Source organism: Diabrotica virgifera, chromosome 6 (assembly GCF_917563875.1).
Source record: "Diabrotica virgifera virgifera chromosome 6, PGI_DIABVI_V3a".
Classification (NCBI taxonomy): Eukaryota; Metazoa; Arthropoda; class Insecta; order Coleoptera; family Chrysomelidae; genus Diabrotica; species Diabrotica virgifera.
Window position 1 is genome coordinate 248,661,716 of NC_065448.1, and position 24,795 is coordinate 248,686,510.

A 24,795-nucleotide genomic window follows, 5' to 3' on the forward strand; every position below is an offset into this window, starting at 1 on the left:
TATATCGCTATGGGTGACTCTTCTGTGTTTTACAGCCAAATTCTTTAAAATTCGTTGCCCTCTGAGGGCGACTGCACCATTTCTGCCGTACCGACCCCTCCAAACCGATGTAACAGGATGTTTCTCTTTAAGTTTTTGACTCAACCTTCGAACTGACGATTAAGATATACCATATTTTTTTGCTATTTCTCTTTGATACATGTGGTATTTTCAATAGAGCAGTAACAGAAGAGATTTGCTCAACAAAAAGATCTTTACAATCACCCATATGAAAAAATTCCAATCGAAGACGTTCGTCTTTTAGAAATTAACATATTTTTATTAATATCTTAAAATAAATTAAACAAATTAAAAACAAACATTAATAAAGACTAATATTAACACTTACTACTGCAAATTTTACGAAAATTTGAACATCAACCACTAATTTAACTAAATAACTAAAGTTGAAAAAGTCGAGTCATTGCACTCTTTTAGCCCATTCTATTACTATCTGTCAAGTTTTCACAATTCAATCAAAAAGTCTCACCATCTTTAACTTAATTATGCAGCATGATTATTAAGTAATTGTTATTTAACCCATTCAGCATTTCCATATGACTTTGAATATACTTTTTAAGTGTTTCAAAGAAAAAACTGATACTTCTAGGGTGAGTCTAATAAATTGAGCAGGGACTGTAAATGTCTTGTGAAGGTTGCATAAAAAATCGGTAACAGGCACAAAAGACATTCTGACCAAAGAACAGTAACGCTGGTGTGGGAGGAAGTCCCAACTGGAAGAGGACCACGTGGACGCTCTCGACTCCGGTGGCGAGATAATATGGCAGGGGACCTGAAGCTATGGACGTGGAAAATTGGATAGAGGTTGCTCAAGACAGAAAACATTGGAGGCATGTTGTCGAGTCGGCTAACCACGGAGTAAGTAAGTAAGATCCTTTGTCGTCATCACTTCTCAACTTATGCCTAGAAAAAATAATGCGAGAAGCGAAAATCAATAGAGAAGGACTCCCATATCAAAAAGACAACAAGTTTTGGAATTTGCAGATGATGTAGTGTTGCTGGCAAGATGAAAAAAGAGCTACAGGAGATAGTACAGAGAAAAATAAAAGAAGCGATGAAAATGGGACTGTACATAAATGAAACTAAAACAAAATGTACGGAATGTACAAATGGTCAGTTCAGAAATGGAAAAAAGTTTAAAGTAGACGTAGAAGAAGGAAAATCATACGAACTCGAAGTGATGAAAATATTTATGTACCTAGGAGCAATAATATCACGCAAACCGAACATTAAAGAAGAACTACAAACTAGAATAATGGCAGGCAGTAGAAGTGTACATGCACTTCTACTGCAGTAGTAGAAGTGTACATGCAAGGCCTGTATCGTCGGCACAGCGAAGATTGTTATTTTGATTAGCCGTTAAAGAAGCATTTGAACAGTAATATCAGTATGTATGATGCATCCCTTTTGATAGCCAATGCGCGATAATCGAGCACGGCACATGAAGAAGAGATTATTATTAACACACTGTCTACCTATTCATCGTGAGCGTTTCCTATTAGGTTTTCTTTGGTCTTACTCCTCTACTTCTCCCAAGAGCTTGCAGAAATATATGGTACATCGAATGAAAGACAGTCTTTCTATCGTTCATTACCTTCGTTTACTCACAAATTGAGTACTAGGAATCAAATTCGTTGGATTTTTACCAAGATAAATAATTGACGTCTCGTGGAATGCATATTGTAGATTCCCCATTTCTATCCATTTATCGTCCGTTGTTGCTTTGTAAATTGGCTTGGATTTAGGTTGTAACCAAAATTTGTTTTCCAGCGTAAGGGATCTTAAGTTCTCCAGTTCTTTGAATTTTTGGTTTTGGCATCATGCATAGTACAGTTCAATAGTTGTATAATGTGATCTGTCTATCAACGTGGTATGATATATGTGTGTCGAAGATTTATATTAGTCGACTATTTCAAATGCAGTTCAGATACATATGTATTATTAACTGCCTATGTTCCGTTTTTATTTGACTGTATCTATATACATGCTTATGCTTTATTTTCAGCGCGCAGCCCCGTCTTCCAGGCGATGTTCGAACACGAAATGGAGGAGCGGAAACACAATCGAGTCGATATAACAGACGTGGACCACGAAGTATTGCGAGAGATGCTGAGGTTTATCTACACGGGAAAGGCCTCGAATCTCGAAAAAATGGCTGATGATCTGCTAGCGGCAGCAGATAAGGTAACTATTAACAAATGCTCTGTGTCAAAGTAACAATATTATTTATTACGAAGGAAGTAAAACTTCTCTTGTAGGTAGATGGTATATAAATTTATTAAAATTTTTCTAAAAAGATCCAAGTTAGATTAAAGTGGGTACATCACTAGTACAAAACAAACGTTTTCGGACTAATCAGTCCATCATCAGGTTGAAACCTAAAATGAGTAAACCACTGTATAAAAAGGCAAAGTTGAAATTTTGACTGTTAAAAAGTTAGGAAAAAATTAAAACATGTGGTTACTTAGTTCAGATCCAAAGTAGTTGGAACTAGCTACATAGGTAGGTCGAATGACCTTTTCTTTAATGGTAAGGTTATTCGACCTTACCATTTAACTTTTAATTGGATTATAAGTGTGTATTGATTTAAACAACAACGTAAAATTGTTACTTTGGAACATTTTAGTCGTATTAAATCAATCTAACGAACAGAGAATAATTCTTAAGTCTAATTGAATCATCCTATTGATATTCTATTTTGATTGCTATTCTGTAGGAAGTGTATGACTAGTAGGGAGTTACATGTTATACTATTTTATAAAATTATACTCCAATATGCTGTTATCTTTCAATAAAAAGTTTATTTAAGTTATACTTCTTTAGACGCGATTGGGAAAAATGTTGAGAGTGATTTTTTATAAAAGCTACAGTATAAAGTACGCGCATACCAACACTATGAAGTTAATTGCTAAATCTTTCAAGTTACGTATGTATCAATCTAAATAAAGTGTGAAAAAAATATATTGGTGTTTTTAGTAAATGCATTTATTTTGGATATTGGAAAATGTACTTTGGACTTGTCTTCGTTGGGAATAGGATAATTAGTATTAAAATATGACGTTTTTTAGATTTTCTACGATTCATCAAGAAAAAATCAATTGTGGGGAGGCTATAGTTCATAAATAATGACGAATTAACGTTATTTTTAATTTTTGGTATTATTTTAATTATTAAAATTAATTTAATATTTACATAAAAACACAATTAAACTGTTTAACATATATTTATTTCGTTGAAATCATAATAATAATAGTATGACACTTATGTGCGTATAAAGTAGACACACTCTTTTTTTTTTGTTATTTACAACATTCTATTAATAACAATTTTTGTTACAGTATGCTCTCGAGAGGCTGAAAGTGATGTGTGAAGAAGCATTATGTACAAATTTATCAATAGAAAACGCAGCAGAAATTCTCATTCTGGCCGACTTACATAGTGCCGACCAGCTTAAAGCTCAAGCCATAGATTTTATTAATACGTAAGTATTACACAAAAACTCAAATTTGAGAGAACTTAGGAAAACTAAAAACTTTAGGAATTACAACCCTGATTTATAACCGAACTGTAACTACCATGTATTTGGTATTGAAATTGTTTGCAAAACTGAAATTATTTGCAAAACGCTTACAAAGTGGGCAAACTGTCTCAATAAGTTTCTATAAACATTTACAATGTTTCTATAATATGCCATTTAAATGCGTGTGGCTAAGTAGTTTTGTGGCCTTGTAGTTTGTACATTGTATATCTCCCTTGTTTTTGTAAATATGTACTAATGTACTGCTTCTCCATTCGTCTGGCATTTTTACAACTTCCATAATTATATTAAATAGACCTGTTAACTAACTTGTTGACGTTTCTCATATTGCTCTCTATACCTCCTAAAACTGTTAATAACTTTTTTTCGAAAAGTTTCTCATCTGGTTCTAAGTTATGCAGACACACTGTATAAAAACAATTATTTAACTGAAATTAGCATTTTTTTTATATCAAATTCTGTTACTATTTCGATTTAGCGGACTGTAAAACACTGTTTGGTATTTAAATTGAGATGTACACCTAACAACTTTATTGACTGATTAAAAATAACATAACATTGAATTGTAAAGTAAAATTGAAAAATAATTGTTCTTGTTCACTCGATGCTCTCAAAATTGGAATAGACATTTTTCAGGGCACCCAATCTCGTTCCACTGTCGCTGTCATTGCCTCTAGCGCCATCTCAGAGACTTGACAGTGAAAGTCGACGTTGCCGTACTTTTCTTATTTTCCAGGATCTTAACAAATTCAACAAAAGATATTTACGAAATCTCTTCTTCTTTCTAGCATGTTCGATCATGCTAGTAGGCTACTGCCTGTTCATTGCCATCAAGTCTTCCCCGGACGATGAGGTCCAGCATTCTCGCCATCGTTTTGGTTATCTACTCTGTGGTCGTTTGCCTATTGGGTTATTCGTTTTTGCACTTTTAACGAGTCTGATGTCCTTCGTTCTCTTTATATGTTTGTTCCAATATCTTCATCTCTGTCTGACCCACCTTCCTATGTCCTGTTTTCCACCGTTTTGTCTGATGTCTTCACTTCTTATTTTTTCACGTAGAGTTTTGTCTTGTATATGTACTTGTCTGTATACTTGTGTTTTGTCTTTTTTTTTTGTGTGAATTTGATGGCCTTGGTCGAACCAATTAGCCAGACATTTTGTTATTTTAAAAACAAACAAATTTGTTTTTTCAATCAGAGGAATTTTTTCTGTATTTCTAACTCTAAATACATTACAAACTAACATATTACAATTATTATCTAAATAATACACTGTTGTGGTTGTAAATATTTTTTGCACATATTTTTTTGTATTTTTTATATCTTTAATTTGTTTTTTTTATTATTTTTTTTATTATGTGTTTTGTCTTGTTTTCATCATTTGTAACGTTCTATTTGTGGCTGGTCTTGTTTTTGCCGCATATGTTATAATAGGTCTTATTGTTGTGTTCTAGTCATCGCCAGTTAACTTGGCGAGACGCACAAACCCAAAATTGCAGAGTGGCTTAAGGGATGATCATCAGTCTCTGTGACGTTATACGTATTCGCTGTCGCCAAGTTAACTGGCGATTGCAGTATATATTTTGACTTTGCTTTCAGTATTTCGATATTTGTTCTTTGCTTTCATTGTTTGTTCTCTGACCTCATTTTAAGACATTTCCATAGCTTGTTATTCTGCACCAAGATATTTGAAGCGATTCACCTGTTCCACAGTTTTGGAGTCAATTTCCAATTTGCATCTTATCGGTTCTTTAAATAATACTAGGCACTTAGTCTTCTCGGTGTTGATAAACATATTTAGTTCTGTAGCTTAAATATTCAATGCATGCAATAGCCTTTGGAGATTGTCTTCAGAATCGGCGATGAGGACAGCATCGTCAGCGTAGCAAACGACTCTAAAGAATGTGTTACCCATCTTAAATCCGGCTGTTCTGGGATGGTTTTCTATTATTTTGTCCATTATTAAATTAAATATGAAAGGGCTCAGTGAATCGCCTTGACGGATTCGTGTGTTTATAACTATGTCTTCTGTTGTCAAATGTCTTACTCTTATTGTTTTACAGTGTTTGTTAAAATCGTGTATTAGGTTAATTAGCTTGTAGTTTAGCCCTTTTTCTCCCATTATTTCTAACACATTCTTTAATCGAACTCTGTCAAAAGCCTTGGTCATATCGACGAAATGACTATAAGAAAACCTAAAACTTAGCAAATATTTGTTCTAATCCATTATCTTCTTCTTTTTTAGACACGCTACGGACGTGATGGACACCCCCGGTTGGAAGTCAATGATCCAAACCCATCCACATCTGATAGCAGAAGCATTTAGAGCTTTAGCGACACAACAAATTCCGCCTATAGGCCCGCCAAGGAAACGAGTGAAGCAGAGCTGAAGCTCGTGAAGCGCTACGAAGCCAAGTCGACTGCTTTAATGTGTTCAAAGTTCAAATTCAAGAGAAAGAAATGAAAAATCCAGAGACACTCTTTCACCCTCTCATGTAAATTATAGACAGAAACACGCGGATATCGAGTGCTGTTTTTTAGTGATAGACGTCCTTAATTTCTGTTTGTTTTTTGTCACCTGGTAATGAGGAGGTTTACACAAGTATTACCTATAGTTTTTTTACTACAAACATACGCTTACGTCATTCAATATTTCTGACGTCAGAGCATTACCAAAATATTGGGATATGACTTTACATCATGGCCATGTTTCTTGTACAGTGAGAAGCTAGGCATCATTACTTGTCAGAGCATCCTTTGTCAAAATAGGCCGAAGTTTCAGCAACGACTTCATCTTTTTGCTGCGAAACGGCGTCCTCCTTACGCGTCCTATCTACTTTGGTACTTTGTTAGTTGCGGTTTTCCTTCATCATCTAAAAATTCATCGTACAGTTCAATTGCGTCTATGAATGCTCTAATTGATTCTTCGGTGTTTCCTATGTGAGGGATCAGGTTCCCTGCTGTTTTCAGTTCGAATTTCTCTCCCATCTTGTCGTTGTTATGTTCAACTTGTCTTTTCCGTAGTTCTGTTTGGACTTTTCCGATCTTTTCTCCAATTTTTGCAATAATATCTGCAATGAATTTGTCTTCTGCTGCCTTACAGCTGTCACCTTTGTATATTTTATGCACCGTCCTAAACTGTTCCGTGATAGTCCTGAGTTTTTCCACCCATTTATCTGTGATTAGCTTATTTTTCCTTCGTTCTATAGTGTCTTTTGTGAGATTCCTATTTAATATAGTTATATCTTCCAGAATACGTTGAAATCTTTCCTCGAACATAAATTCGGCTTGGCCTGACTACGTTACTCAATAGTATATGGCCTAGTGTCTCGAAGTCTCAATTACTTCGTAAAGCTTATCATTGCCGTTAAGTTTATCAAATATAACAAAATGTAACATATAAAATAATATAATAAAACATAAATGTAAGTAAAATAAAAGGATCAATAATATTGGATAACCGTCAATATTTAAAGTGTCAGTAAATAAGTAAGTGAGTAATTATATAATAAAAAAAAAATCAAAATTTCAATATGAAAATAAAAAAAATAGTCATCAAACTTACTTCATAAGCAGTTAAACTGTATTGTATTAAAAAGAAAAATTACTCACGAATATGGGTTCATGTGTCTATGCATTTGGTCCTGGATTCTGGGCGTCTAACCTCAGCATCTCCATTGATTTAGATACTTCCTGTCGGATGTGGCGTCGAAGCTGCTTCTTCCATCGTCGATACAGTAGCCATCCGACGATGATTATGGCCAGGCTGAACGATACAATTCCCAAAACTCCAGGGATTGATAGCTTCTCGTTTTCGCCGGTTTCAGCTGTCACACCTCCGCTGTTGCCTGCTTGGTTTATGAAGATCTGTTCCTCTTTTTCTTTATTCTGGTTGTTTCCCATCTTACGTGTAGAGCTGCATACCTCAATCTATATGCGAACCAGAAAACTCCATTCTTTAACTTAAGGCACGGGTCGCCATGTGATGTTGGGGGTTGCTGGACGAAGACACTCCCGAACAAACAAACTTAAACTTTCTACATATCTTTATTCTTACAAGGTTAAAGGTACAGTTACAACTACGTCGACCGACATTATAGTTAGGATAGGTCAAGGTGACCCATATCTCGGTAACTATATCCCCTGACCACGCGCCAGCAGAGTTCAGCGAACACACTGATACAACAATGAATGTCTCAGGTACTCGACCTTCCCACTTATATCTTATTATATTAAAAACAATGCCCATATGTATTACCATATATGGTTATGCTATACGTATTTCAATAATGACGTGTGCTGTGTTTGCAGTCTTGCGAATGAGTTGAATACTTTGAACTTTGCTACTATCGTAATAAATTATACAAATTGCAACTATAATATTGACCTTATTCTTATAACAAATAAATTAGGAAAATTCCGTGAGGGTTGTCGTGTACCATCACAAGCCATTTTTTTAGGTATGAAAACAGGAAAAAGTAGCTGGCGGCAAGATCCGGGGAATACGGTGGGTGTTAAACCAATTTATAGCCTAATTCGTGTAATTTTGGCATCGCGATGGCCGAATGTGCACTTTTTGCCTTCTTCGGCGAGCCTTCACCGCGTTTGCGCCACTGTGTCGACTGTTCTTTGGTTTCCGGTGGATAATAATGCACCCATATTTCAATCAACAGTGATAAATCAGCAAAAAAGTCCAGGTCGCCTTTGATTTGCACATTCATTTTCCCCTTTTTGTGGAGAAACTTATTCACTGAACGATACTTGATTTTTTCCATTTTTCCGAAAACACAAAAGTTGTTTGCTTCTGACTGCTGTAAAAACCAATCTAATAGTTATTTTGCCTTAAAATTTTTGACAGACGTCATGTCATGAATGGCAAATATCAAAATCGAGAGCAATGGACAGCCTAAGTCTGACGTCACAAATGTCACAAAATTGGGAGGAGCTTATATGCACTCCAAACAATTTTATTTGTAACGTTAAATTGTCATAAGGAATTTTTCATTTATGTGCTTTGTGTGGCAAAATAAGACTTCATTTAGGTATTTCGTTAAATAAACGTATTAATTAAGAGATTTTTATTCGTTTTTGCTCAGGTGGTTTTTATTTAGTGGTTGAAAATAAACATAACCTCAAAACTGTTGACGTTCTTATCATTGCATTGAATTAACTCACCTGGGCAAAAACGAATAAAAATCTCTTAACTGACACGTTTCTTTAATTAAATACCTAAATGAAAAGTCTTATTTCGTCACACAAACCACGTAAACAATAAATGCAAAATTCCTTATGAGTGTTTAACCTTATAAACAAAATTTTTTGGAGTCAAATATAAGCTCCTCCCAATTTTGTGACGTCAAGACTCAGGATGTCCATTCGGTATCAAGTAACGCCATCTATCAAGACTAGTTTTGTATCAATCTATCCTCATGCAGTAAATAAAAACACTGTATTAGGAACATGGCCATGACGAAAAGTCCTATTCTAATGTTCTGGCAACGCTCTGACGTCAGAAATCTTGAATGACGCAAGCGTATTTTTGAAGTAAAAAAACCATAATATATTTTTCCATAAAATTTTAGATTTTAGAAAAATTTTATTAAATATCCATGTCTCTTAAATTTTAAGTACGATTTAATAAATTGATGAATGGATGAATAAGCTCTTGAACTGATTTTTAGAGTTAACCAAATTGAATATTATTAGTCTTTTTGAATCGATCAAGTTCTTATTAAAATTAAGTTCATTGTTTTCTTTTTTGTAAGTTTTAGTTTTATTAATGTCCATATTTATTTAAAAATACTTCAACATCTTAAATGACATACAAATTTTAGGTTTTGAAAGACTTCAAACACATATTGTACGGTCATAATGGACAGCCTAAATCTGACGTCACAAAATTGGGAGGAGCTTATATTGACTCCAAACAATTTTGTTTGTAACGTTAAATGGTCATAAGGAATTTTTCATTTATGTGCTTTGTGTGGCAAAATAAGACTTCATTTAGGTATTTCGATAAAGAAACGTGTTAATTAAGAGATTTTTATTCGTTTTTGCTGAGGTGGTTTTTATTCCTTAGTGGTTGAAAATAAACATAACCTCAAAACTGTTTACGTTCTAATCATTGCATTAAATTAACTTACCTGGGCAAAAACGAATAAAAATCTCTTAATTGACACGTTTCTTTAACTAAATACCTAAATGAAAAGTCTTATTTTGTCACACAAACCACGTAAACAATAAATTAAAAATTCCTTATGAGTGTTTAACATTATAAACAAAATTGTTTGGAGTCAAATATAAGCTCCTCCCAATTTTGTGATGTCAAGACTTAGATAGGATGTCCATACCAAACATTGTTCTTTATTTATATGAAGTTTACTATGGAGACCTGTGTAGGTCTCCATAAAGTTTACATTACATAGTTGACAGTTACAGCTAGGATAAACGCGACATAATTTGACGTTTCTGTCAATTGTTAACTGTCATATGTCTTACCATTTGTCATCTATGTTTTGGGTTAGCTAACACAGGCCTTACTATGTAGGGCCTTGTGCATGTATTTTCTATAATAACGATAGATGTATCTTCTTTAAATGGCGCAACTGATACAATTAATACTGTTTTATGTTTCAAATAAAATTATAGATTTTTGGTTTGATCTGTGGTAACAATGCGCTAAGAGGTCTCTATCTAAACAGACTTCATTTACGCTTCTTCTGGCATATAACAAGAAATTCTGATATTAGACTCGAGTTAATTACTCAATTCCAGGATATTTTTTCCCTACCTATTGTTAGAGTGCATTCAGTAATGAGTGAGTTAACAAATGCCTATAAATCGAACCTCATTACATATTATATAAGAAAAAATTGGTTCACATTTTTTAAAAGTAATTAATCTAAATATTTCACTAACTTATCACGTAATATTTGTTTTGAAACGTGATATAACATGATCAAGGTAATTACTGCATTTCCCTTATCTCAGTTATACTGGATGTTAACGCAATAATACAAATCTGATAACAGTACAAGCTTAAATAACCAAAATAAGATTTTTGTTTTGTTTTTTGTATTGTACTATTGCCAGTGTTTCAAGCTTGTCAGCTGTAATGTACAATTGATGAAGAATTGTCATTACCCGCGAACAGATATTCCACAGAACATGTTCATGCATTTCCCCAACTTTTTTATTGGCTGTGAATTTATTATAGAGCTGATGTTGGAAATGTTCCAATACATACCAATACATTATTTCGCCAACACTGCGCTTCTTTATCTTTACTTCCATTATTGGTTTTAGTATTTCGTATCTGGTACATCTCATTCCATGACCAAGGTACTCACAATTTTCGCTTCTTCACTGTTCATATTATTGCTTTTTGCACATGGGATGGTCTATCGAGGACATCAAAAAGGGAGTCTAGGTATTAAGTTCAGTGTAGGACAACTGTGGGTTATCCCCTTCAGCTTGAGTATGTATATTACAAAATACAAAAGAAATAAACAAGTGTATTTGAAATAAAAGAAGAAAATATATACATTTAATTCCAAATCATCAATTTCTACAAAATTAAAATATGAGACGTGACTTGTAGCACAACAAATATTTATTTTAAGTTAGAATAATTACAAAAGCGATTATACATAGCGACAATTAACCAGCGGAATAATTTATGGTCCATAGGATAATACAAAAAGGTAAAATCCATGAATGACAACGAAAATTAAGAAAACGCTTGATTGCGTCAATTATGTAAACTAACGGCGTAAAGCAATAATATAAGTAATATATAATTAATATTATAAACGAGATACAAAGGTGAAAATATCTGTCATCGATTTTATGTCAAATTTGCTTTGTTGCCGTGTTTTGCTTTATCATTTAATAATAATTAAATCAATGACACTCAGTACCAAAAAACAAATGGGGGGACGAATACTTAACCTGTCTGTCATGGTACTAAAGAAGTGTTTGTAAAAAGCAGAAACAAGTTTTGAGCGTCATTTCGAGCAACTATAAGCCTCTTCTTCTGCTGTACAGACTGTGTAATGTCACTGTTTGAAAGTCAAATACGGCTGATAGAGCTGATATTTACAGTCACTACTTTCTACTGCGCAAACAGAAGGTGTTCCATAATCCAGATTTCGTACTTTTTCCCGTATTTATAAACTATCTTTATGGTGACAAGAAAGTATGATAGTTAAACCCAATAGGGATTCCAACATACTGTTAAAATTAAATCAAAATCGCGGCTGGGAGGCAAAAATAAATAATGTTATTCTATGAGTTTTTAATGTCGTTGTAGATCATTTTACTTGCGTTTCTGTTATTTTTGTTTTGTACAAGAATTAATTTTCACTGGAAGAATTAACTTAAAAAGATAATATGCCCCATTTATGTTGTGTTTTGAACTGGGGAAAGCGAAGTAATCATTATAAAGTTCAGTTTTATAGGTTACCATCAGTGCTACATGTTTAGCATAAATCAACTAAATAAGTTATCATCTGAGAGACAAAAGCAATGGTTAAATGCTATAAAACGTCCTATAGAAATGCTAAATAACTAACTATGTCCATGTTACTTACGCTTGGAAAACTGTCTCCACCGTAGGTTAACTCGGACCCCTTGAGGGAAAGTGGACCTATAATTTATTTTGCCGATCTTTTGCTTGTACTTACTAGCAACATCTGTATTGTCTACCAACAACTTTCGAAAAAATTCTCATGTTTATTTATTCACTGCTTAAAACTGAATAAAGTCGTTTAAGTACTTCTACAACCAAAAACTACACAAAATCTACAAAATGTTCGGAAAATACAACTAAAAAACTGTTAACGGTAAAAATCTTAATAAACAATATAAACAAATACAATGTTTGACTCCCAGCGGTTTCATAAACGTCAAAGTCCTGGAATATCCTATGCAAAAATTTTTCCAAAACTAGGAATGAAAAAGTAGTTATTTTTCATATTTTCTTAATTTGGAAATAGTTTAGTTCAAAAGCAGTACATATGTTACAAACTAAGTGTTTGATATGGATGAATTTTGCCACATGTAACTTTGAAGATAAAATGACAAAAATAATTTCAACTGTTTCTTCTATTAGGGTACGTTCACGCGCGATTACAACTACATACTTTTTACTCAGGCCTTACACATGGCTGAATAAAATGTATGTAGTTGTAATCGCGCGTTATCAAAACATGTCATATGAACGTGCCCTTAGTTTCATTATCTTCATGCCACATTTTGTGTTTTTTAATAAGCTTTTGTGAATCTCCTCGTTGTTCTGTGATTGTTTTGTTATGTAACTTTTTCTTTTTTGTAAGATAACGTGTTTTCATTTTAGTGCGGCGAGGTGACGCTATATTCAAGAGTAGCCACCTTTGAAAACTATGAATATTATTTTTAAAGTACAGTTGCCATCAAGTTATTGCAGAAAACCTTAATCTTATTAGAAAGTCATTTGCATTTGCGTCGTGTGGTTAAGTTTCCAGCACAGGTAGAAAGTAATAAAATGTTAATCTACTGTACATTTAATTATTATACCTGCTATTCAGTATGTTTGCCTTTTGAAACTTAATGATACGACTTGTAATAGGATTAAGATTAAGGTTTACTGCAATAACTTATGGTAACTGTACCATATGAGTTGCAATATTCTGGTAAAAATTGTTAGTACCACTATATATCAATAAATATCATTACAATTAGTAATTTTTTGGCATACTATAATATACTTATTTCGATTCCGTAATGTGATACTTTACCAGAATGTTTTTTTGTAATATTTTTGCTAAATTTAATAATTGGTCATGATGTTGGCCCCATTATTGTTTTATCTCCTCCTTAGAGAGGTTTGTAATTATATATCTAATTTTTAAAAGTATATTAATTTGTAACCCTTCATATTATATCCAGTAACCTCGTGATGATATGTTTAAATAATGATGAGAGAAAATTCTCTACAAGCCTCATCGACAGTTTGGATTCAGTTCGCTTCGGGATACACCACAAGCGGCTCTGAAGACGCTGAAAAGCAGAAACCTTGGTCAGCCGATGGTGGTGGCCCCCGAATGGAATTAAATCTACAGCTGTTTTTCCTTAATAATGATGGACTTTGACTTTTGCTTTTCTGTTGTTTTTGGAAAGGTTTTTGTAAAAAGTAACAGTGAAGAAACAATGAGATATTTAAACCAGTTAAAGGTCTTCCTCTCCATCTTTTTCCCGGCCGGTCCCGGTCCAGTATTCTTTTCGGCCACCTGTGCTCTGACATTCTTTGTACATACCCGTACCACTGCAGAGCTCTGTTTTCCAACTTTTTAGTGGACTATTAGACATCTTCCTATAAACTCTGATTCAACTGTTCGTATTTTACTTTGTATTTGTTGGAGAACTGTAGTCTCCAACCAAATAATTTTATTTCACGAACAATAAATATACCGCGCCGCCTCTGACAAAACATAAATAACTTCATTACACATTGTCTGTAGACCAATTTCCAAGAACGTGTTAATCCACGCCTACCGGAGTGACGGACTGAATTCGTTAGCGGGGTGCAAGTGGTAGTGAGCTATCGAGACTCGTAACGAACGGATACGCAAAATCTATTTTTTTCGGAGAGTATTCTCCACGTTGTAAGTTGCAAAGAACGCCGGTAAAATGTGAAAAGTCGTTGTGGTGTTTTACGGTAGCTGTTCACTCAAATGTTCATATAATATTCTATTTCTTGCCCTTTCAAATTCCATTACAGTTCTAACAAAATAGCAAGTGTTTTATTTAATTAACCAATTCAACAGGCCAGAATTACAGCACCTTATCAAAGTTCATTAAAAGTTTCTCTACTGAGCAATCGAAGGCTAGCGGCACATTGAACTTACTGCAAGTGAAAACTGCTGAAAGAGACACTGTTATCAATTCAAGACTCTCCCTGAGGGGGTATTGAAAACCGGCACCCCTTCAGTATTGTTGTTGTCATTGACCATACTTCCGCTCCATGTATTCAGCACTATATTCTGAAGGATTTTTTTATATAATTCTATAAGTATAATTGGAATATGGTTAATTTTTGTTTTATCTTTAATTAGTTTTGGAATATACAGTTTTAAGAAGTTAAAGCTTTAATACGAGGGTTGTCTTTTTAGCTTTGCATATAGCCATAAAGACAAAAAATATATAGACTTAAAGTATGTAGTACTTTATCGCTCTTCAAAATAAGTCCCACCAAGATCGATACACTACGTTCCAACCAATTGGTAACACAGTTATTCCAGTCTTCAGTTGACACCTGCAAATTTGCTGTTTTAAAGGCATCGATGGCTTCATTCGGCGAGTGGAATCGCTGCCCACACACTGAATTCTCGATCTTTGAGAACGTGAAGAAGTCGTTGGGACTAAGGTCGGGGCTATACGGTGGATGGTATACTAATTCGATGTTTTGAAGTTCCAAAAATTCTCTTGTGTTTTAGACAGCGTGAGCACTTGCATTGGCCTGATGTAGGATGATTCGCTGTTACTCTGCGCCGATGTTACCAGTTTTTATACTTTATATTTCTTTTTATGCGAAGGTAAATAAGCACTTTAATTTCCTAACTTAAAGAAAAAGATATAATAAGAAATCAAAATCGGAGAAAACAAACATTTATTCTTATTCAAAAATCTATAAAATCGATATATATCTATAATTATTTAATCTTCTGTAAGTAGTTGAAAATATAAAAAAAAAAACAAAAGAAAGAGATAAAAATCCCAAAAATAATGTTTATGCTTGCCTCGAAGAATATTCTTTTTAGCGTACACTAATATTATAATTATAGATATATATCGATTTTATAGATTTTTGAATAAGAATAAATAGTTTGTTTTCTCCGATTTTGATTTCTTATTATATCTTTTTCTTTAAGTTAGGAAATTGAAGTACTTATTTACCTTCGCATAAAAAGAAACATAAAAACTGGTAACATCGGCGAAGAGTAACATTTGGCGCCCAACGTGGGACCCGAACTATCTACTTTGGAGAGTAAAGGGAGGAAAACTTTTCAAGAATATAAAACCGCGATACCCTGAGGCCCAATCTGATTATTAAAAATCGTTTCTAGTTGTTTAGCGACTTTTAACCCGTAACATCGCCTTTGTGTATTGCTTGGTCGGAGTTTCGCGATAACTTCTGGTAAACAAACGGTTATATACCAATCAGAAGTAACTGTTCTTCGATCTTCTAAAGCAAGTGTTGCCACATGACCAGATTTTGACACAAAAGTTGCGACCATTTTGTTTGACACACTTCTAGAACAGATCACTTATTGGTTTTTCCGTAGCATGAAACAACCACACAGCAGATTTGCGTTTATTTTCTAGTTTGTAAGAGTAAATCGAAGTTTCTTTGACACTGACAATACTGTAAACGTTTTATGAGATTCCTTTGTTAAACCGTTCCAATGTTTTTCGACACCAATTCACGCGAACCGATTTTTTGCTCTTCTGTGAGCAAATCCCGTCCAACGGGAAACCAACTCAGTAACATCCAGTTTTTCATGTAGGATCTTATGGATCAAGGTCTTTGAAATGGCTAAAGATGCCTCTATCTCCCGGTAGGTTACACGGCAGTCGTCCTTAATTAGCTGACGAACCGCATCAATGTTTTGCTGTGTGACTGGAGCGACCACGTTGAAATTCACAATACCAGCGGGAAATAGTTTACTGGTATGATGCTTCATTCCCAAATACAAAAACTCAAACCCAAATACAAATCCTCTCCGAAAATTGTAAAAAATTATTGCTCGAAAATGTTCTCGGCTAAGATCCATTTCTCGACTTGATCCTTTCAAAAATTCACTGTATCTACACGACTTGTTTCGTAATGAAAGTCTGGATTTATGTCAACATAGATTGAGGTTATATTAGTGTCGGAAGGTTTTATTGGTGGCGCCCTCTAAGCGGCTATAGCAAAACTAAAAAGACAAACCTCGTACATCAATCGATAACCTGGTTTACTGGATATATTCAAGTTAATATACTTACAATCGATTTATTTTTTAATGTGTTAAATGCTTACGCTTGAATTTTATCTGAGCGAATTGTCGATACTGCGGAAAAAGGTGATCAACGTAGCTACCTCAAAGTATCTTTAATAATTGTATTACCTAGCAATATTTCCTAGCCTTCTCATTGTCATTTTAAAATTGTCGGCTATGTAAAATGACAAAAATCGATTTCCGAGAGTGGTCCGTTCGCTGACGGTAAAATATTGCAAAACCTATATATTTTAAAGAACCGCTTGGATTGACATGAAATTTGGCATAGACATGGGTAACATGTCAAAGAAAAAAAGTGATATTGTGCCGATGTGTGATTTTGCCTGCGGATGAGTTTCACCCCTTCTCGGGGATGAAAAAATATACGTTCAAAATAAGTCCGGAAATGGATAAACTGACTAATTCTAAGCAACTTTTGTTCTACAGCATTTTTTCACTTATTTAATACTTTTCGAGTTATTTGCGAGTAAATATGTTTATTTTTCAACAAAAAAAAAACACATTTTTGGACGGTTTTTTGCAAATAACTCAAAAAGTAATAACTATTTTATCGAAAAAAAGACATTCTTAGCAAAAATATTGCGTGATAAATATTGAGTTATTTGCAAAAAAACCGTCTAAAAACGTGGTTGTTAGTCTAAAAACGGGTTTTTAGTTGAAAAATGAATATATTCACTCGCAAATATCTTGAAAAGTATTAACTTTGTGAAAAAATGCTTAGAATTAGTCAGTTTATTCATTTTCTGACTTATTTTGAACGTACATTTTTTCACCCCCGAAAGTAGTGAAACTGATCCCTTGGGTAAAAGCACATCTTCACAATATCACTTTTCTTCTTTGACATGTTACCCTATGTATATGCCAAATTTCATGTCAATCCAAGCGGTTCTTTAAAATACGGAGCAAAAACCGTGATTCAATGGACTAGAGTAATTTCTAGAAAATCAAGCGAATGCAATTTTTTTTTTGATGAAATTGTTATGTTGTGTTTAAGTCTTTACTCGCCGCACTTATAGACTAGACGATGTACCGTAGGAATCGTTTTTAAAAGCGACGGAACCATTATGTCGAAGCTATTTTGGTTCTGATCTAAATTGATCTGGTCGAAGAATATTGAGAATGTCAAAATTGAAGGCAGATATTCGGTCACATGGGATAAACATAGTATGTTGTCTGATCCACTCTCTGTTAAGTTAAAAATTGATCTATCCTCTATCCAAATGTCTGTAATACAAATTCAATGCTTACTATTTTATTGCTTATCGGAGAGTGTATCAAAAGTGACATATTTATGTTTGGTATAGTGACTTCATTATTACTGCCATTGTTTATTTTATTAACCGATTATCACCATAAATACTGTTATTATGAAGGGATCAAAAATATCGATAAAATCCAAGAACTCTTCAACTGTTGTACAAAGTGATTATTAAAAATAAGTTTGCAAAAACTTTGTGTAAATAAGTCTCGTATAAGGGTAGATTTATTCTTCGACAAGACCGTTTTAGTTCTCATCATTAACAAAAACCATTTTAACGTTTAATCTTACATTACAAAAATTTCGTTTAGTCTATGTAAAACAAAAACATAAATGTGATATATATACGACCACAGCTGGTTCCTATGCGGGGACACTCGACCTTGTAATTTGTAATTTTAGTGTTATTATTTGTCTTGATCTCCTGGTTTAAGTTTAAGATCAAACACAGCAGATAAATAAAATCTTGCGATCTTTATTAGAGAATTCTCATTCATTTTACCTTCCGCAATATCCTACCCCTAATGTTTATTCACATAAGTTATGCAGGAGATGTAAACATTAGTTGACAGCGATGTCATTATCAGCAACATAGAGACGGCTATTTCGTTCAGTTTTTGAATATTTTAGGATAACCGTTACTTGTATAATCGCGTAAATTACTCATTCATTTAATTAACAGGATTATTTTTCCACTATCTACTCGTAGGTATTCAGCGATTACAATAATTTATATATTATACAATAAAAACTAATTCGAGAAAAGGGAAAAAGTGATTTTAATAATTATACTATTACTATGGAACGAGTAGATAAATTTTGAACGTCTTTAACAACTAAAATCTTTGTTTACATGCACTGCATCGCTTATTGAAATTTAGTTTAGGTATACGTAAAAAATCTTTGTCAAAGTGGTGTACATAGTGAAAGGGAAAAAGCTGGTTTAAGAAACCTCGATAAAGAAATAAAACGAAGATGCAAGGCAGATAAAAAACGGTACTATCAGAGTATATGCAAAGAAATTGAGAGACATGATCAGAATAATCAGCCGAGAGATCTATTTAGAAAAATACGCTGCTTAACAAGAGACTTCAAAGCCAGAAATTGGGCCATTGAAGACAACACTGGAACTCTGAGAACAAACAGAGAAGATATAGCAGAGACTGAGAGACCGTATGGCAGGGACCTATACAGAGATGATCAACGCCAAGAACCTGTTAACCAAATCTCTGACGAGGTAGAAGAAGAACCTGATATACTTGAAAATGAAGTAAGACTCGCGATCATTAAGCTCAAATATAATAAAGCACCAGGTTCAGATATGATAACAGCAGAAATGCTCAAAGCCACAGAAGAAACTGGCGTAAAATTACTTCATCTACTCTGTAACCAAATATGGCATTCTAAACAATGGCCTGAAGACTGGACAAAATCTACAATAACGACAATTCATAAAAAAGGCAGCTTCCATAAATGCGACAATTATAGAACTATTTCTCTTATATCACATGCCAGTAAAATAATGCTACATATAATCAATGAGAGACTAAAAACGTTCCTTCAAAGAGAAATTCCATAAGAGCAAACTGGATGTACCAAAGGTAGAGGTACTCGAGAACACCTGTTGAATATAAGACATATAATCGAAAAATCTAGGGAATTCAATATTCTACTGTACATATGCTTTATAGATTATCGTAAGGCGTTCGACAGGGTCAAGTGGAGACACTTATGGCGAATACTAAAAGAAGTAGGCGTACCCCAACACCTTATTTCGCTTATAACAACTATACGAACACACTACTGGATCAGTTAAAGTGCTTGACACAATTTCAAACGACTTTCATCCAGGACGGGGTGTCAGACAGGGATGTATACTATCTCCACAATTATTCAATATATATGGAGAGCATATTGAGAAGAGCACTTGAAGGATGGGAAAAAGGCATCTCAATAAATGGTCATAAAATAAACAACCTACGTGTTGCAGATGCCATAGCCCTTCTTGCAAATAGTCAAGCAGAGCTGATTGATCTTATACGACTGGTTGAAAACGAAAGTCAAATATTTGGTCTGCAATTAAACATATCAAAGAGGATATGGTGGATAGACTACATAACAATCATCCACACATAACCATAATTGATCGGTTTGAGGTTGTGAGCTCATACTTATATCTGGGATCATTAATCACAAACACAGATCTAGCAAAAGTCGCCACAGCAAAAATGACCACAATATGGAAGGACTATCAAATTTCAAGAGCGTTAAAGATGAGGTTGATCAACTGCTTGATATTCCCAATACTGACCTACGGATGTGAATTCTGGACCCTGGGAAATTCGGAAAGATAGACGCCACTGAAATGTTCTGTTGGAGACGAATGCTACGAATTCCTTGGACCGACCATAGAACACATAATTCAATTTTAAGAGAGCTAAGAGTTAGCCAACGACTCTCCAGTAAAATCCATCTCCAACAATTAAAATATTTTGGACATGTTATGATAGCAAACACAGAAAACATGGAAAGACTCATTATACAAGGAAATGTGGAAGGCCGAAGATCACGAGGAAGATCCCCAACAAGATGGATCGATCAGATTACAGGGATATGCAAAAGACCTATGCATGAGTTAAAAGAGATGACCAGAGACAGAGATCTTTGGAGACGGAGAATACACGACATCACGTCGACCACTACACTCCCTACAGGGGGTCAGAATTGAAGAGAGAGATACGTAAAAAATTAATGTAAGAATCCAGGCAGGAAACAGAACCTACTGGAAATATAATAACTTCCTCAAGGATAAGAAGCTTACTCAGAATACTAAACTGGAAATTTACAAAGCAGCAATTAGACCAGTATTCACATATGGTGCTGAAGTAATGTGTTTGACGCAGAAAGAGCAAGAAAGATTGAGGATCCTAGAGAGGAAAATAATTCGGAGGATAGCAGGCCCACTAACAATAAACTTGGTAATAATGAATTTAGAAAACTCATGAACCACGAAGTAAGGCACATATGGATGGGACATATAGAAAGGAGAAATCCAGAAGCCGCTATCAAACAAATTTCTAAATGGAGTTTAACATAAGTACCAATGTATTTCTAACAATTTGGCCAATTTTAAGCCTACCTTTTTCTTGGATACGGTTTTTTTATTTTAATGCATTAGATCAGTGATATGTACTTACTTTTTTATGCGGCCCGAAGGCTAACTAATGGGGCATGTGATCAAACTATTGGTCAAATTTCACGTGTTTTTTCAAATTATTTGATAGTGTGCCGATGTGTTTGAGGCGTGTTTGGGAGTGAGGCAGACAATTGAATGACTTTAATTTTAAATTATATTGAAATTTTTAAGAACTCTGATTAAAAAGCAAGGTATTATTAACTTCTAATAATAAATTATTAAAGTTAATGAACAAATACTCATTTTAAAAACAATCAATACTTATTTACTATATTGCAACGACCCATTTATTAACCACAAGACAAAATTCAGGTCCGGATTAACAAAAAAAAAATTAAAATAATTGTGACCTTGAAACAACACCCTGTATATTCAAATTTGCAAAATTCGTCTGCACATTTGAAAAGAGCACAAAAACTAAGTTTATTTGCTCGCTTAAATTTTTTGCGCAGACAATTTAATGACGATTAATTTTGAAACGATATCGCAATTTTTGTTTTGAAAGTTCGAGTACTTAAAAATTTCAAAATTAAAGTCATTGAATTGTCGGAGCAAAAAATGGAAGCTCCATTAAAGCTCTTTTCAAATGTGCAAACGGGTTTTGAAAATTTCAATATACAGGATGTTGTTTCAAGGTCACAATGGATTTATAATTTTGTTTAATCCGGACCTGGATTTTTCTTGTGATTAGTAGTTGGGTGGTTTGGGTTCTAAATGTGACATATTTATGTATACCAAATATCAAAAAAATATACAAGGTAGTTCTAAAGTTATGGGTCCAGAAAGAAATGGGCAAAATCAATAAAACTTATAAGTAAGTTATTGTAAGTCGCTTATAAAGTCGGTGTAGCAATAAATTTATTATGTCTAGAACCGCCTCATTTACCATTCAAGTATTTCGGTTTCCCAATGATACACCCTATTTATACTACTTCATCTTGATTGCGGCCCGCAAGCTGTTGTACAGTGGAACCACGATTATCCGTCTCTCTATTAACCGTCACCTCTGTTAACCGTCAGGGTCCATACATAAGTTATTATGACCACATAAGTAAAAATTTAGTCATCAATTCATTTTGTTTGAGCATTTTTTTTATGTAAATCAGGGCTCTGGATTAAATCTCAATTTAAATAGGTAATGATAAATGATACCGTGCTTTTAGAGTTCTATTTTTAGAATCGTATGCCAAAAATAAAAACGCACATCACAATAATTACAGTTAATATATGCGTGTCACCATAATTCAGTTAATGTTCTGTTAACCGTCTTTTCGATTATCCGTCATACCCTTGGTCCGGTGCCCTGACGGATAATCGAGGTTCCACTGTAATAGCTACTATGTTGCCCAGGAAAGAAAAAGGTTGAGTATCGCCATTGTGTATCGCTGCATTAGATGGTTTCTTCTACTACCATATTATCTACTTCAGTTTTGATATGATCAAGTCATGATGAGTCAAATTAGACATTAAATAAACTCTTATATCTTTATTGAAGAATTCGTAGTAAATAAACATTGAGGAGTTAATAAACATGTTTAAGTAAGTATATAATTAGGTTATGTTACAATACAAAGTTTATTCATCTATAATACGAAACAACCGTTAAAATTTAAAATTTTTAAATATAAAAAGTACAATAAACAAACAATAGTATACTTAATACTAAGAAAAATGAGATAAATTCTAATATTTTTATGAGGTATTGTTTACTGACCGCATTTGCAAAACTATCATAACGTAATTTTTTTAAAATATAACTGATGGGGACATAATACTATATTTTTATCTATGGATATACCGGGTGTCCACTTATATTTTCCCCCATTTTAACTGCCTATAACTTCTAAACGGCTCAAGATAGAAATATGCGATTTTCGCTAAAATGTTTTATTTTAGTAAAAGTTTTGTCTGAATGGATTGAATTTTTTATATCGCTTTCAAATACGAAAAAAAAATGGCAGATTTTTGAAAAAAAAGTTGTTGACTTTTTTTAATGGAACGCCCAGTATATTTTTTTGTAAATTGAAAGAAAGGTCATTCACCTATCCAGCGATATAGTCTGGGCTGATTATCGGAGAATAGACCATTTTTGGGAAAACTTATTTACCAGCAATTTTATTGCTGGAATCGAATCTTATGATTGTATATATTAATAATATAGGTATGCAAAGTCCGCAGATAGTGTGCTACTTTTTTTATAAACAAAATGGCGCCCGAAAATCAATTTTTGCTCTATAACTCCAAAGATTTTAACTTTACACCAAAAACACTCAAATAAAAATTCACCGCAATTAAATTCTGCATAGAGACGTGTTTTTCTCGATTTACTTCGACGAAAACTTTCTCCGGAAAAAGCGGGTTTTTCCAACAAAATCTTTAATTTTCAACTAAACTTTTAGATAAGTAATTGTTAATCAATAATTAAATAACTTGGTAATGTAAAAGCCTTTTTCGTATAGATTATAATCCCAGAAGTCAATGGAAATTGAATGAACAGTTTAGCAACAATTGAATTGTTAATTAAAAATTTACCGTCGCTATAATAACGACAATAATTATGATGCATAAGAACAACTATGATTTTTTCATAAAAAGATACTATACCTATCTAATGTACTTTACAAAATTGATACTGGACTATTTAAGCGGCCTCAGGAATATTTTAAAATTATAAAGAATTTTTTGGCTTATAAACAAATAGAATATCTATAGAAAATATTAAACTAAATTAAATTGGAAAAACGGTATTCGAAAAACAGCGGTAGGACGCTTCTTCTAAAAGAGAAAACGTTTAATTATGATGAGTACTTCATGAGATACAACCGGTCAAATTTGGCCGGAATTTACGGCAAAGATAGAAACAATAGGATCATAATTTTCAAACCATCACCTTTTTATTTTTGTCCTCTTTCTCCACACCAATTTTCATATCCTTAAAATACTCATAACATATATTATTATAATAAAAACTATCGATAATACGTGTGAAAATTGCCAAAAATAGCAAAATTCCAATCAAAAATTAGGTTGGAGAAAATGTAACCCTCAAAGTTCAAAATCGGTATACGTTAAAAAATGAATTTTCTCGGCTTCCCATGGAGCAATTTCCTTCATTCTTTTTTTGTTCCCAAGTAACTCGAGTAGAGCCATCTAACTAACGCATTATTAAATGTCAAACTTGCTTTTGTTTTGTTATAATAAATTTATTTATTTATTATAACACAAAATTTTAATTTGTTTAAATAAAAATTGTTTAAATAATTATACAGCTTTCAAATGAGAATATTTATGCTGTTAACTTTAAAAGGTACACTTGTAGTAAGTTTATCTAAAAAAAAAGCCTACAACTGAAAAAAATATGTAGTTTTCTGTTCTTATAAATAAATTAATCTATTATAACAAAACAAAAGCAAGTTTGACATTTAATAATACGTTAGTTAGATGGCTCTACTCGAGTTACTTGTGAACAAAAAAAGAATGAAGGAAATTGCTCCATGGGAAGCCGAGAAAATGCATTTTTTAACGTATACCGATTTTGAACTTTGAGGGTTACATTTTCTCCAACCTAATTTTTGATTGGAATTTTGCTGTTATTGGCAATTTTCACACGTATTATCGATAGATTTTATTATAATAATATATGTTACGAGTATTTTAAAGATATGAAAATTGGTGTGGAGAAAGAGAACAAAAATAAAAAGGTG

At 33.4% G+C, this 24,795-nt stretch overlaps 1 protein-coding gene across 17 annotated transcripts in view; it reads left to right on the top strand.

Annotated features, from left to right (window-relative positions):
- LOC126887500 (protein roadkill) overlaps positions 1-24,795 on the top strand; it is a 506,726-nt gene that overhangs the window by 309,964 nt on the left and 171,967 nt on the right. For 6 of the 17 annotated variants that reach the window (XR_007699087.1, XR_007699088.1, XR_007699086.1 and 3 more), the window contains 3 exons: positions 2,066-2,244; positions 3,399-3,541; positions 5,843-8,639. The exons of 5 other annotated variants lie outside the window; for them this stretch is intronic. Coding sequence is in view for 1 of the 12 variants with exons in the window: in XM_050655115.1 (XP_050511072.1) it covers positions 2,066-2,244; positions 3,399-3,541; positions 5,843-5,987 (467 nt within the window). In the remaining 11 variants the exon portion in view is untranslated. Of the gene's footprint in view, positions 1-2,065; positions 2,245-3,398; positions 3,542-5,842; positions 18,374-24,795 lie in introns of those variants that run through there. 6 more of the 17 variants (XR_007699082.1, XR_007699085.1, XR_007699083.1 and 3 more) reach the window with 6 other exon arrangements.